The 14,916-nt window shown below is 44.7% G+C and overlaps 2 protein-coding genes across 5 annotated transcripts in view; one reads left to right on the top strand and one right to left on the bottom strand.

Annotated features, from left to right (window-relative positions):
* The window catches only part of RAF1 (Raf-1 proto-oncogene, serine/threonine kinase), a 73,007-nt gene extending 59,472 nt beyond the window's left edge, over nucleotides 1-13,535 (top strand). For all 4 annotated transcript variants that reach the window (XM_053930454.2, XM_024556426.3, XM_045192422.2 and 1 more), the window contains 10 exons: nucleotides 3,166-3,193; nucleotides 3,300-3,427; nucleotides 3,783-3,900; nucleotides 8,114-8,198; nucleotides 8,888-9,064; nucleotides 10,163-10,209; nucleotides 11,351-11,469; nucleotides 11,870-12,001; nucleotides 12,128-12,262; nucleotides 12,511-13,535. In XM_053930454.2, coding sequence (XP_053786429.1) covers nucleotides 3,166-3,193; nucleotides 3,300-3,427; nucleotides 3,783-3,900; nucleotides 8,114-8,198; nucleotides 8,888-9,064; nucleotides 10,163-10,209; nucleotides 11,351-11,469; nucleotides 11,870-12,001; nucleotides 12,128-12,262; nucleotides 12,511-12,654 — 1,113 coding nt within the window. In that variant the 3' untranslated portion in view covers nucleotides 12,655-13,535. The remainder of the gene's footprint in view (nucleotides 1-3,165; nucleotides 3,194-3,299; nucleotides 3,428-3,782; nucleotides 3,901-8,113; nucleotides 8,199-8,887; nucleotides 9,065-10,162; nucleotides 10,210-11,350; nucleotides 11,470-11,869; nucleotides 12,002-12,127; nucleotides 12,263-12,510) is intronic.
* The window catches only part of MKRN2 (makorin ring finger protein 2), a 43,090-nt gene continuing 40,936 nt past the window's right edge, over nucleotides 12,763-14,916 (bottom strand). Inside the window, exon 8 of the mRNA XM_024556428.4 lies at nucleotides 12,763-14,872. Within this exon, the coding sequence (XP_024412196.1) occupies nucleotides 14,735-14,872 (138 nt within the window). The 3' untranslated portion in view covers nucleotides 12,763-14,734. The remainder of the gene's footprint in view (nucleotides 14,873-14,916) is intronic.

The raw sequence follows: 14,916 nt of genomic DNA, 5'->3' as shown, positions 1-14,916 counted from the left end.
ACTGCTTTTTCTTTTCGGCTTTTGGTGTGTTCTGTTTGTTTGGTTTGCTTTCTGGTTGATCTTTAATAACAACTGAATACACTTAAAACACTTCCTTTGTTCTTTATTCTTCTTTATTTCTCATTGCTTTGGACTAGAATAACAGCCTGAATGCTTCTCCCAGGGCGTGGTCCAGAGGAGTTTGTTTGAGGGGAAGAGTAGGTATTCTTCTTCATGCCTTTGCTTTCTTGTCAGTTAACAGGATGCTGAGACCGTCAGATAGTAGACTGTCAAAAATGAAATAATCACTAAGTTAAACATTTTATATATTTCTTGTCATACTTTCATGGGTTTTTTGTTTGTTTTGTAATAGAGTACATAGGAGTAAAAAAATACTGTATGTGGTATTGCTGATAGGTGAAATAAGTTTCTCAAGTGTGATTTTGAGGATGAAGGCATTCAAATTTTTTTAAAGAATCAATTCCAACCCAAGAACAATGCTAGATTCATTTGGTTGGTACAGCATCACTATTCTATTTATACCTTGTTTAGAAATGTAAAACAAGGGGGGACTCCCACAAAATGGAATTTATTTATAAGTAATTGTGCATTTAAACTTCAATCATGTTCAGACTACTACCCATTTGATGCAATACGCATATCGAGACTTTTTCCACTGCTCAAAAACAGTTTTGAACTCATCAATTTTGATGCCTTCTTGTACTTGTGCTGTTTTTTTGTTTGTTTCACCTCTTCCACATCGGCAAAACTTTTCCCTTTAAGGACTTTTTTTCATGTAGGAGAAACCAAAAATAAAAGTCGTAAACTCACTTGGGGTGAGATCGGAAGAACAGGGAGGGTAGGGCATGGGGGTAATGTTGTTTTTGCTCCAAAACTGCTAAACTCCCAGTGTGGTGTGGGAGGTGAGTTTGTAGATAACCCATCGTGAAATGGGCAAACATATTGAGTCATCAAAAGAAATTCACTGAAGCGGAACACAGCCTCTCACAACAACTCCAGCTGGTGCACTGACACAGATAGGGAACTCACCTAGTGGGAGAAGTCTGTACTACAAGAGGCCCACCTTCCAGAAGATCATTTTGTTTTTGTCATTTGGGTTGATAGGCCCTGAAAATCCTTTGTCTCTGATAAAAGCTTATCAGAGGCGACTCTGTGCGCTCTGCTTCAGGATTTGTTCCTTGAAAAACCTCAGGGACACCTGCCTCTTCAGGCACAGCTTACCTCACTCAGCCGTCAAATCACTTAGACATACCTGTCCTACCCATCAGAGGTGGCAGGGACTCCACAAAAAAGCTGGTTTCTGAATGTGGGGTCTGTTGTAGTCGTGTGTAGGGGTGGGGCGTACTTTGAATATCACAAGATTATTGTGAGGAGGGCATGTGAGCCATGAATTTTATTTGTTACTATCATGATTAGTCCTGATAATAATACAATAACCAGTTACTTTTCTTCTATTATATGACTGGTTCCTGTGTAAATACTCTTTAATTCTTAGAGGAAAAATTAAATGTGAAAATTCTGGAATATTTGTTATAAAAGTAAACTAGAACTACTCTTATGTTTAATGTTCTCTGTACTTTAGAGACAGCAAATTTTGATTCTTTTTTTATCACATATGATTCAGCATTTTTTAAGTACACATTCTTGCTTTGTTAAAGCCACTTATATTTCTCTTTAATATTTAGATTCCAAGATGATTGAAAAGTCCCTTTTAGGATAAATCATTCCAAGTGTAGAAACAAGCACAGAATGAGTATGAGTCATATGATAGACACAGGGAAGGAAAAAACCCTAATAAGTGGGAGTGTACTTCCGGTTAGTGAAAACAGACCGTGCCATGCTTTGACCAAAAACAAAGAACAGACGAGCTGGATGACAAAACTGGCTGCTTCATATTCTAATAAAATTCACGTTTACTTTGGGCCAACGTATCACCCGCCCGGCAGTCATCCTATTGCACCTAACAGATCCTCGGACTCGCCGCCGCTGTCCCAGACGTGCCTACGCCGTCCTGGTTGGGGTGAGAGGGGATGGGAATCCGTCATCTTAAGCTCCTCTCTGGCTGATTCTTCAAGAGTTGCCAGGTGTGGGAACCTCAGAACCAGGCTGTATTGGTAAACTCTGAAGATGCTTTGGTGGGGCTGCCAAAGGCGGGGTGGGCAGTGTGGTTTATGATTTTTCTTTTAATCTTGTAAAGATGTCACGGGGTGGGAGCATTGCAGTGGTAGTTGTGTGGAAAAAGTGTCTTTACTGGGGTGACACAGCGGGAACAGAGACTAGCACTTCCCAGAAAAATATCCTTTTTAAGGATGCGGGTGCCAAGTGGTTTTATATTCTTACTATTTATATATTGTCAAGTGAGGATATATAAAATGAGGATTTAGGTTTTGTGGAGGGCCTTGTGATTTAAACTGTTCCACCCAAACAATTTGTAATAAATTCTATAGATAGCATTGACTTCTCTCACCTGAGTAGAGTGCGGCTAATTTCAGCACTCGCCCGTAGGTCTGAGGGGCATTTTGTGGTGCACAGGCTAAGAGCCATGGTGATGGTTTCTTGTTCTGTTTCTGCCACCTGCTGGCAGCGTGACACTGGACAAGTCTCTTGTCCTGTTACATGTTTTCTTATGTGTAAAATTTAGGTTTTGGACTGGGGGATTATGATCCTTTCATCTTTCTGCAGTTTTAGGCTCGGATAAAGTAATATAGCCATAGTGCTCGCTCGTATCAAATCCAGCTTCTGGTTGACGTGCGCGAGTAAACTCTCAGAGGAGTAGGAGTGAATTTGTCAGTGGATTGCCCCACTTTTTTTGAGCCTCACTGGAGCACGACCCCCAATCACAGGAAAGATCTTAGCTGATAGTAACTTTGCTAGCCTTCCTAAGAGAGTCTGTTTGCTGTGCGCATTGCTTGCTTCTGAGATAAAGAATTTGGTTTTCATTATATATGACAAATTAACATCAGTCCTGTTAATATTTGATGGTAACAATCTTGGAGATATCAGCCACTGACATTTGGTGAATTTAATCAAAAGAAAGTGTGTAATTAGACTTTTTGTATTTTAGAGGTTTTATAATCTTTGTTCCTGCAAATCCTCCTCTTCCCCTTCCCCAGAGAGCATCCTTTTCTAGTGCAGAAATTGACCAGCTTTCCTTTTCTGTTTCAGGATGCAATTCGAAGTCACAGTGAATCAGGTACTTGTCCAAAGTCATTTAGCAAATAGTAATGGGCTTTTTCTCTTTGCTGGGTATCTTCTGTTGGCTTATCCATGTGTGGATTCTGTTTGTCTTGTCCATTAAGCCTCACCTTCAGCCTTGTCCAGCAGCCCCAACAATCTGAGCCCAACGGGCTGGTCACAGCCCAAAACCCCTGTGCCAGCACAGAGAGAACGGGCACCAGGATCTGGGACCCAGGAGAAAAACAAAATTGTGAGTATGGCCAATAGTATCTCCTGCAGGTTAGGGTTCAGTAAGAAAAACTTAGAAATGAGAATGCTTTTAATTTTGGGGGGAGGAGGGAACTCTAATAAAAAACATTTAACGAATCATAAATGTCAGTGCCATATTGGGTATACTTGCATTGGGAAAACTTGCTGGTTTATTTAAGGGAGGGCACAACTAACATGGTATTTTCTCAAAAGACAAAAATTAGGATTCTAGTTAATATGTCTGTCTTTAAAAGATATGGGAATGGATGGGGTTGAGTTGATCTTTGAAACCCTTGTTAAACAAACAGAACCTTCCCATTCCATGGAGTGTATTTGATGATCTTTGATTGTTTCAGAGGCCTCGTGGACAGAGAGATTCAAGCTATTACTGGGAAATAGAAGCCAGTGAGGTGATGCTTTCCACTCGGATTGGGTCAGGCTCCTTTGGAACTGTTTATAAGGGCAAGTGGCACGGTAAGTTTGGGGCCTTTACGTCAAGGCATGGGGTGAAGTCATGTTTCAGTCCAAAGAGGGTCTGCAGGGGCTAAGAGTCATCAAGCTCTGTGGCTTGAGGCAGCACTCTCCAGGGTACTGATTACATCTGAGATCAACTCTCTCAGTGAAACTTCATACCATTCTTTTTATTTATTAAAAAAAAAGATTTTATTTAGCCCTGGCTAGAGTGTGGCTCACTGTGTGAGCGCTGGCCTGCAAGCCGGAAGGGCACGTGCCAGGGCTGTGCCGGGTTCGGGGCGTGCGGGAGGCAACCAATCGGTGTTTCACTCATCGATGTTTCTCTCCCTCTGTCTCTCCCTCCCTGCCCTGCTCTCTAAAAATAAATAAAAATATTTTTTAGTTTTGCCATGAAGACTCCTGTTCGGAGGTAGATAACATGTCAAATGCTTTTAACAGTCTAGTTTTTTTAACTTAAAGAGTCTCAAAAATCAGGAGCGAGGAGCAATGGACTTTTTTTTTTTTGGAGCAGTTGACTTATGTCAGCCTCTCAGAAAGTGAGCCAAGGCCTCTGAATAAAAAAAAAAACAGAAAGGCCAAGGAAACCATAATTTCTAGATTGAGTGTGTTGTGCTGTATTCCCCCTGTTACTGCTTTTCTGGTTCCTGTATATGATGTTTTATCCAGTCTATTGAAAATCCCTGCTTTGATGAGTTTTAAGTTTTTGATTCTGTCTAGCAGCTGAGGGAGTAAACAGAAGGGTTTCGAAGCACGCAGGATGGAGACTCAGATCCGTGAACGAAAGCTCACTTGATGCAAAGAGGAGGCTGTTGGGCCCAAGCACAGAGGCTCCTTTTCAGTATAAGTTTGGGTTCTGATTTGCTAGTTTCTGCTAATTACAAATAGCACATGAAATGGGATGAAGACAGCGGCAGAGACTGTCACACTGAGGGCGGGGACCATCGTGGACAGCATGAGAAGGAGCAGAGACCCTCAAGAGCAGATCTCCAAACTGGAGAAGCGTCTGGGGCCACTTCGTGTGAGGCGAGCAGTCTGGTGTCACCCTTGTCTGGGGATCCCTGACTCAGCCTGAGGCTGAGGCTTATAACACTCACTGAGTCAGTAAGACGAGGAAGAATGATGATTGTTTTAGTCTGTTTTAGAAAGCAGGGGTGTATATAAGTTTTAGAAAATCCTAAGTGGTTAAACAGGGAAATGAATTGGTGCTTTAAAAGGTTAAAAACATTCCACGTTTACCAATAATAGCACTTCCTTCTTCAGTGATGATGAATGAGAATCAACTTAGTATCGTACTGAAAACACAGTAACCAGTAAGGAATGTGTTAATTTGTTCGTACTGTATTTTCCTCTGATTTTACTATTAAGGGATAGTAAGACGTTCTGGTTAACTACTTCATGTAGCTACCCTCCATAAAAAGCTCCCCAGCTATTTACCTTTGCTATTTATATTACTTGCTAATGTAAATAAGTACCGTCCTTTAGATGTTTTAAGATTGCCACCTATAAGGGTTATTTGGATATTTTGGAGAGCAGACGTTTTGGACCCTGACCTAAATCTACAGGCTTGGGGCCGGGCATGCCTGGGCGCCTGAGACTGGGTACTGAGTCCTGACTTGCCCTGCCAGAAACTGATTCTTGACCTGGGCTGCGTACAGCTAAGTCTTCAGTATTCCTGCCGGAGGCCGTCCCCACTTCCCACTGCAGAGCCTCAAACAGGCAGCTTGTTAATTCATAACTTACCTTGCAGACAGTTGCATCTTAGAATTCATTCCTTTGCAGTTCTTCCTGGGCACTCTTCTAATGCCGAGTGTTCTTCTAGGGGCTGGGAATGAAGCAGCGAACGAAACTTTGATAAATCTTTTATTGGAGTTTTTATTCTGGTGGGGACAATATTCAGGAAAAGTACAGTACATAATGTACTTTACGTGGAGGAGAAAAATGGAGGAGAGCAGGTGTGTGTGGAATGGCAGCCTCAGTTCACAGTTCTTGTAGAGTCGAGTCTGCTGAGGAAGTGGCATTTTTTTGAGGCCTGAGGGTGATACATACACCTGGGGAAGCAGCAACTGCAGGTGCAAAGTGGGCCGCTCACCTAGCCTGTTTGAGGAACTCAAGGTCTTGCTGGCTTCAGCAGAGTTAAGAGGGGAAAGGCTAAGTAGGAGTGGAGGCCTGTGGGTGCGGATTGTAGGGTCCCACAGGATATCATTCTGGGTCTGGACAGTTCCTACCAAGTAGAATAGCGTTCTTTATGTGACTTGATATCCATTTTCCTATGTTTGCCCCTTGTCCCTATTTGATTGAATGCCTGTCACGGCAGTCCTTGGAGTATTTACATGTAAATTAGGGAATGGGGTCTTAGAGAGTTTGGGTTTCTGAGAAACTGCATACTCATGTAATCTGTTATTGGAACTGTGGCTGTCAGCTAGCTGACAGCTGGGTCCCAGCAGGGGCCACAGGGCCCTGTCTTTGGTTTGACCCTGTTCAGTCTTGTATCTGTGAGCTGCATGAAGACCCAGGGGTTGTGGATGACTCACAGTTGTGACGTATCTTTGGAGAACAGGATTTGGAGAGATAAGAGGGTTCGAGCGGGCCGTGATGATGGAACAAAGAAAAGATGGACTTTTAATTGGGATAAGCCCTGTTCACCTGGGCTCTGGCAGTGGGTGGATGCCTCCCTGGCCTCCCCGCTACCCTGCAGATGCCCAAATCCCATGCTGGAGGTTGCTGAGCACAGCCCAGGTTTCTCTTACTCCGCCCTCCCATACCTCACCTTGGTTCCTCGTGTAGAAGTTTGGAGCAGCCTCTTTCCCAGTTAGTAAGATCCTCCCCTTGGCTTCTGTCCCATTTCCTTCAGACCTTTCTACATCCTCTCTACCAAAAGACTGACTCCACTTCTGTCCCCTCCTCCCCATCTTGGCTCAATCTGCTCCAGAATGAGCAACTGTGCTGAAGACGCTTGTCCTATTGACCCATAAGGAACCTAGGTTCGAGCCCCATGGTTTACTAGCTGCATCTTCCCAGGTAGAAGGCAGCTGTGAACTTAGTGCGCATCTTCCATCCCTGGTCAGCAGCGCCTTCGCAGGCAGCCCTGGGCTCTTGGTAAAGACTTGTGCTGGTGGACTGGATGAGAGCCTGTGTGGAGGCTGTTAAGCAGGGACTTGAGCTTTAGGTGGTAAAACCAGAGATCACAGTGCAGCAGTTTGGGGTCTGTTGTAACGACCGTCCACCAGTTGGTGTTCCCAGAAAGTGAAACAGGGAATGCTCCAACAGTGGTTGCAAAGGTATGATGTGCCTGCTCTGTGGAAGCACTAAGTACCTTCAAGATGTCATTTAACTAATTCCCACTTTGTTTGACCACCAGAAGGCTGTGCTTTAGTAAATTCATTTGCCATGAAAATCTGAGGTCCTAGTAGGCTTTAAGTAAGTAATTTCTGTAATACAACATAAAAGCCCTTCTGAAAGTGGCTTCTAAATTGGTAACATACATAAGGTAGAATTGATCCGTGGCTATGTCTAAGGTTATATAAAGAGGCTCACAGTGACTGACAGCGCTTAGTTACTTGTCAGTATTGTAGTTAGAAGTGTAGTCACTGGAGTCAGACTGGGGTTCTAATCCTGGTTCTGGCACTTTGGTTTGTGGCTGTGATCTGTCACTAAACTTTTGTTTTCTGTAAAATGAGGACAACAGTGTTTATGTCATAGACCCAATGTGAAGATTAAAGGAGGTAATAATGCCTGTGAAGACACTGTACCAGTATGCAGTGAGCAATCAGTAGTAATCACTGGGGATTCTTTTGAATGGTATTGAAGCAAGGAAGCTTAATTTTAATATGTCTTTGATTTTGTACAAGCCACCATCCGAGGACTCACTGAAATGTGGCTGCTGAGTTTAACAACTGCTTGCTAAATGGCCTGCTTCCTAGCACCAGCCTTTCTGGCCCCAAAGATTCAGAGTCTGCTGGGCCGTTCCTATACACCCACTGATGTCATCCTCACAGGCGCAGGTCATGTGACCTGCCACTCAAGACCTTACCTCAGGATGCCAGGCTCATATAACTTTGTCAGCCACTTAAATGATTTAGAAATTTGCAGCATTGTTCATCTGTATAGGTGCATGCATGACTTTTGAATAAATGATTGACTATATCTCAAAACTAGGGTATATGAAAAATAAAGATCATTCAACTGATTGTACTGACGACAACCTGATTTGCAGGAGATGTTGCAGTAAAGATCCTAAAGGTTGTTGACCCCACACCCGAGCAGTTCCAGGCCTTCAGGAACGAGGTGGCTGTCCTGCGGTAAGTAGAAAGCTGGCCTGTCCAGCCCGCCTGGAGTGGCGAGGGTGGCGCATGGGTGGCGAGGGGGCTGCACAGTGCAGACCAGTGGTTGCAACTCCTCCCTTACAAGTGAAAGGGAGTGGCAGGTTTCCTTCCAGCTTACGTGGTTTCAAACCTTTGCAAGAGCCCCTTTTGATGAGCCACCCCCTTCCACTGCTTTAGGTCTCTGCGCACACTGTATCTTGTAGCGCAGGTTCTGTCTTGAGCTTTGGTTTGAGGTAGGGAGAAACAGGTTCGATTTTGGCATTTATTTCCATGAGCTCTAGACAAAGGCCAAGTTCCTTTATTCTAGATGTCAAACCTTCAGCTTTGAAATCTTTGAGTCACTATTTAGACTTGCTGTAGTAAATTGAATATTGACGAATTCCATCAGTGCGGGGTGCCGGCGACCCCTGTGGGGAAAATTGGGAGTGTACACTGATAAAAAGAATGTTCTCTCTACAAACAAGGCCAGCACTGAGGTGAATCGTGGTGGGCTCAGAACACCCACTGGCGTATCTGTAGTCACGTGTTTGCTTTGCCAGCCGTGCAGATTGTAAGCACGGGTGGTGTCGCAAACACACGGGGTTTGGTGTCAGTGCAGAAGCAGAGTAGATCTCTCCATGCTGAAACAAGGGAGAGTTCAGAGCCTTCTCTCCTCCCTCCTCCAGTAAAACACGGCACGTGAACATCTTGCTTTTCATGGGCTACATGACGAAGGACAATCTGGCGATAGTGACCCAGTGGTGCGAAGGCAGCAGCCTCTATAAACACCTGCATGTCCAAGAGACCAAGTTCCAAATGTTCCAGTTGATCGACATTGCCCGGCAGACGGCTCAGGGAATGGAGTGAGTAGACTAATGACAAAGTCTGGGGTCCAAGTATCAACTTGTCTCTAAATCGCAGTCGGGATTAGGAAAAGCCAAGTGTGTTAAGTGACTTATGTGATATTTTTGCACATCTGAAAATGAGCCTCTGGTGGGGCCTGAAGGACTTGTCACTTTCGTGTCTTCACCCAAGCCGAGGTACCCTGTTGGGGCTCAGATGCAGCTTTCAGCCACTGCCCTCAATATGCTGGACACCCATGGCCGTGCCCTCTGTGGGCATCAGATGTTGCATTAATTACGTTTCTTTTTTTAAAAGATTTAGACAAGAAAAGGGAGGGAGAAAGGGAGAGAAACATCCATGTGTTTCCGCCTTTCATGCTCCCTCTGCTGGGGACCTGGCCCACAACCCAGGCATGTGCCCTGACTGGGAATCGAACCAGCGACTCTTTGGTTCTCAGGCTGGCACTCAATCCACTCAGCCACACCAGCCAGGGAGATTTAGTTTTTCTTTTGGAGAGAATGCTTAAAGGTAATCCTCAGCACCTCTACTAACACTACCCCTTTGTGTGTGCCTTAAGCTAAGCTGTGCTTGTAAGTGCTATAGAAAATCTCATGTTCTACCTCACATTTTAGGAAATAACTGGTCACAATTACTTTTTAGAAAAAAAATCAGGATAAAATTCACATTGTAAAATTCACCCCCATTACAATTCAGTAGTTTTTTAGTACATTTAGAGTTGTGCAACCATTGCTAATTTTAGAACATTGTCAAAATATGAGGTCTTTTGTCTGGCATTTTAGCATGTTTTTGAAAGGTTCATCCATATTGTATATATTAGTGCTTCATTCCTTTCTGTGTCTGATAATATTCCATTGAATGGATATATGGCGAGAATTCCTTTTTGAGTAAAATAATGCTTAAAGGAGAGTCGCTCCATTTTGCTGTGACCTTAACCTTCATGGTACAGCTCTGTGTCCCCACCTGAAGCAGCCCAGGGCCAACCCCCGAAAGCACCTGCACTGGGGCCAAGCCCTCAGGTGGTTTGTTTCGCAGTGTAATTAGAAGCTTTCTAGCCACGCCCCTTGAACTGTTTTTAATAAGTTATTTTCCCTTTACAGCTATTTGCATGCAAAGAACATCATCCACAGAGACATGAAATCCAACAGTATCCTTTGGTGGTAGTTTCATTTGACTGCTCAGCTCTAAATTAAGGAAAGCAGAAGGGAGACTTAAAATTTCCGCAGGAGTTGAGATAAGTGTTTCGGTTATGCTTGAAGTAGGCCTAGTTTTATCGTGGTTTGTTACTCACTTTAACTGGGGCAGGGCTTTTTTGTCTTTTATGCTTTTTCCCTGTTTTGTAGAGTGTGTATCTGTTCAGAAAGTAGCTATAAGCCAAATGTAAGATTTTCAAAATTACTTATAATTGTCTTAAATATATAGAAATAGTTCCTTAGAGGTTACTATTAGAATCCACCCTTCCTCTTTCTAAGACTTAATGTATTTTGGAAAAATAATGAATTAAGGTATTTTTTCACACTAACAGGCATGAAAGGTAACAATTGTACATCTCCCTCCCTCCTCCGCTTTTCCCTTTGAAAGGTGTGTGGCGGTTCAGCCAAACTTTGCTTGGTGGCCACGAGTGGCGTAACAACTGCATTGAGTTGGGTTATGGGGCACAGCTTATTTGGGGTACGTGTCTGAGGCATGGAATACCTTTTTGTAGTGGGTTGTTTGAGACCGACACATTATGCCATGAAAGCAGACACCATAGATTTTAAGGAGGTGTGAACCAGAAGTCAGCCACAACTGCCTGACTTCTGTACCCAGAAATGAGGTGAGTTTGGTTCTGATTTTGAAGTTACCAAGTGGTACCTATTCTACTGAGAAGTGTCTTAGGATAGCATTCAGCACTTACAGAGGGATTTGCTATTTTATTTACATGTCTCTTGAGGGCAGAGGGCAGGCAGAAGTGACGGTAAAGAATCAGCAGGCCGTGCTTGGCTCAGGAGCACCAGAAGGCAGCCTGCACTCTTAGAAGTCTCGGGGTTTAAGGCATCTATATTATGTGGCAAGGCACAGGCCAGGAATCTGGGGCTGGAGCCAAATCATCTTGCATTCCTCATGTGCCTCTTGAAAGAAGGGACCTTTCAAGAGCACTTTTTAGAACTTCAGAAACCCTAGCAAATCCAGTGCAGAGAAGGCTGGGGCAGATGGGAGGTAGATGCTGTGCTAGGAAGAACTTTGGTAAGGTTTTCAAAATTAACCTGACCAGTGTTTTGAAACCAGAGTCCTTAACAAGCATTGAGATATATTTCTCCATGAAGGCCTGACAGTGAAAATTGGAGATTTTGGTTTGGCAACAGTAAAGTCACGCTGGAGTGGTTCTCAGCAGGTTGAACAACCCACCGGCTCTATCCTGTGGATGGTAAGGAGGAGAGGCTCACACTAGCATGGGGCAGGGCAGAAGGGGTGCCCTGATGTCTGTGCACAAACGTAAAGCGTTTCTTCACATTTCCTCAAAGTCCAGGCCACCTCAGTGATGCTTTTGATGACTTCAGACAGCCTGGGGTGAATCTGGGTTTCCTGGAGAAAGCCAGAGATCAGAGAACCATGAAACATAGCTTGGAGGAGTTGGGTGATAGGAAGGGATGCCTCAAGACTAGGATTTCTGAGCTTGAATTAGCAGTGTCTGAGGGTTGTGGGGGGCTGTTTAGAGAAAAGCTATAGGGGGCAGAGGAAAGGCTCTCATACCTTGGGAGGGATAGTTTGGTCCCCAGATGTGTGAAGGGCCCAGATGGTGATGAATGCACCTTTTGTCCCTGTAGGCCCCAGAGGTGATCCGAATGCAGGATAATAACCCTTTCAGCTTCCAGTCTGACGTCTACTCCTATGGCATTGTGCTGTATGAGCTTATGACAGGGGAGCTGCCTTACTCCCACATCAACAACCGAGACCAGGTACGTGCGCTGCCACAAAGGATTCTCCTTCTGTGCAAGCCCCTGGGCCTCCTGCCAGTAGGGCAGCTGGAGGGTTGAAGTCGCTGGTTTCACTGTTGTTTACTTCAACTGTTTTCTTTCCCTCAGATCATCTTCATGGTGGGCCGGGGGTATGCCTCCCCAGACCTCAGTAAGCTGTACAAAAACTGCCCCAAAGCAATGAAGCGGCTTGTCGCAGACTGTGTGAAGAAAGTTAAAGAAGAGAGGCCTCTTTTTCCCCAGGTAAGACTTAGCTCAAAGGTATTGGAACTAATTAAATTAAAAGCAGAAGGTCTTAATGAGAAACAAGGAGGGAAGTATGGTGTTTTTTTCTCTCCCCCCTTCCTTCCTTTTTCTTAATAGGGAGGGCTCTTACTCTCCGTAAGATGTTACAGGTGAGGTGAGAGCAGCCTGTGTCTTTGGATTCTTGGTCAAAAGCTGCTGGGAAAACGCCAAGGCCCACATAATGAGACCACTTTGCTTTGTTTCAGATCCTGTCTTCCATTGAGCTGCTCCAACACTCTCTACCGAAAATCAACCGGAGCGCTTCTGAGCCATCCCTGCACCGGGCGGCCCACACAGAGGACATCAACGCCTGCACGCTGACCACGTCCCCCAGACTGCCTGTCTTCTAGCTGACTTTGCACCTGCACTCAGGCCACCAGGGGAAGAAGGGAAGTCAGCAGGCACCACCTTTCTGCTCCCTTTCTGTGGAAGCAGAGAGCTCTTTTTCAGAGAAGCTGCTGCTAAGGACCTTCCAGACTATTCACAGGGCCTTACTTCATGTTGCCTTCTTTTCTACCCTTTCTGGCCGTGGGAGAGGGAGGCCGTTCACAATGCTGGTTTGTCCTGCTCCCCACCTGCGTCCCCCATGCTCACGAGCTGAGCCTTTTCCAAGCTGCACCAGTGGCTGCTGATGGCGATACATGATCTGGGACCCTGGCTATTGGCTAAATGAGTATTTTTAGGGTAAGAAAAAGAAGTCAGAGGGGAAATGAAGGTAGGCAAACTGGCCCTGAAGGGGAACCATGTGGATAAACTTTGAGTGTCAGGTCCTATGACGAATGCTTATATCACAGGAAGTACTTTTCTTCAGTTAGTGGTGTGGCACCAGACAGGTAGTTTTGCACATAATACACCAAACAGCCCAGGACTGTCGAGACCACGGCTGCCTGAAGGAGTCTGCTTTGGTACTGTGGGACACTTCTGTTTCTTGGAGGTCTCCAATGCATTGGGGTGGTTTTCCAGAAGAGGTGCCTGGCCTGCCCCTCCCAGTCTCTGCCCTCTCAGGGAGCAGTCTTCCATCGTGCTGAAATTTGTCTTCCAGGAGCTGCCCCTATGGGGTGGGGCCGCTGGCCAGCCTTGTCTCTCAACAATCACAGCATATGTGTATGTGAGGAAGCCAGGAATACAGGTTTTCTTGATTTGGGTTTTAATTTTGTTTTTATTGCACCTGATGAAATAGTTATTCAATGGTTCCTCAATTATGTTATTTTAATAAAATAAATTAAATGTAGGCTTAACGGCTGTTTCTTCCTTTTGAACATTGAGCTCACAGCTTGAACACCCCTCTGGAACAGGACTCAACAAGCAGGAGATGGGCCCAGAGCCTTTGCTGAGTGAATTTAATTCAGCCTTTGCCTGTGTTGTCACCCTTCACTAAAGAGTTAACTATAAAAATTATGTATAAAGCACTCAGGTAAGAATAGATCTTTTTCTACCCACACTTTAATGCACTTTACAAAATATTTGATATCTCTAGCTATTTATAAAAATAGGTAATTCAGGGTTAGAATGAGTTTGTTCTGATTCACAAGATTATGCTCCTTCAATTAAAATCACAACTGATGACAGAGATTCATGCTGAGGACTACTGCTGGGTCAGAAACACAGATTTTTTGGATGCTGTTCAATGTTTACAAATTAAAGCCAAGCTTTACAGGTAAGACTAGACGGCCTGGGTAGGAGCTACACACAAGAGCATGTGTGTGCTGAGTCCTCAGCACAATTACCTTGGGGCCCATGCCCACAGCAGGGAGAGCCAGGGACATGTTTCCCTGGAGGCACGCGTACAAGGGTTCTTTCAGTTGTGGCCCCCAAAACGGCCAGAATGGAGGGGCCATACCTCTGCTGCTCTGTATACTTCCTGCTACTTTCAAGAGTCTCCCGTACAAGGAAGGAAGTTTATACTCTACTCACTGAATGTACGGCAATGAGACTCCTGCTCTCATATGGGGCACTAAGGCGTGCAGTGCCCATTGTTTGCTTCTGGAAAAGCTCTGTATGGTTTTGACCACAAGTACTATGGAAACTAACTGTAGGAATCCTTTGGTAAGAAAAAAAATCTTTAGGGGCAACTGCACATTGACTGTTTCCAGGGAGCTAAAGCTCATGACGGACAGGAGCCAAATTTGTTTTAAAAGCAATCAATCAAAACTCAGCCTGGCTGTTTAGCTGGTCCCCCCAGAGGAACTTTAGGTGCAACTAAGATATTAACTATAAAAGTAGTGATTCCATACACTTGTTGGGTTATTTTATATCCTTCACTCTTCTCGTGGCTGTAATAGTGGAGAATGGGCAAGACCAAGATTAAATACAACCCCACTCAAATCCACGCAACACACCACCTGGAGCTGCAGTAAAGGAAGCTCTGCACACCTTAGTCGGGCAAGGCCCTGCTGGCAGAGCCCAAGATGCGGGTAACCCATCTGTTCTTCAGGGTTCTGATGACTCCACACCAGACAGGTGCATGAAGAGATCCCCAAGCTCAGTCATGTCGACATCTTCACTGCTGGGGACATTCCGACTTTCTCGGTTCTCAATGAAGTCCCAGAGCCGCACTGAATTGAAGAACTGTAAAAATAGCCAGTAAACATACCTGGTTATTATAAATGGCA

The sequence above is a fragment of the Desmodus rotundus genome, chromosome 8, assembly GCF_022682495.2.
Source record: "Desmodus rotundus isolate HL8 chromosome 8, HLdesRot8A.1, whole genome shotgun sequence".
NCBI lineage: Eukaryota > Metazoa > Chordata > Mammalia > Chiroptera > Phyllostomidae > Desmodus > Desmodus rotundus.
This window is presented reverse-complemented; position numbering and strand designations above follow the sequence as displayed.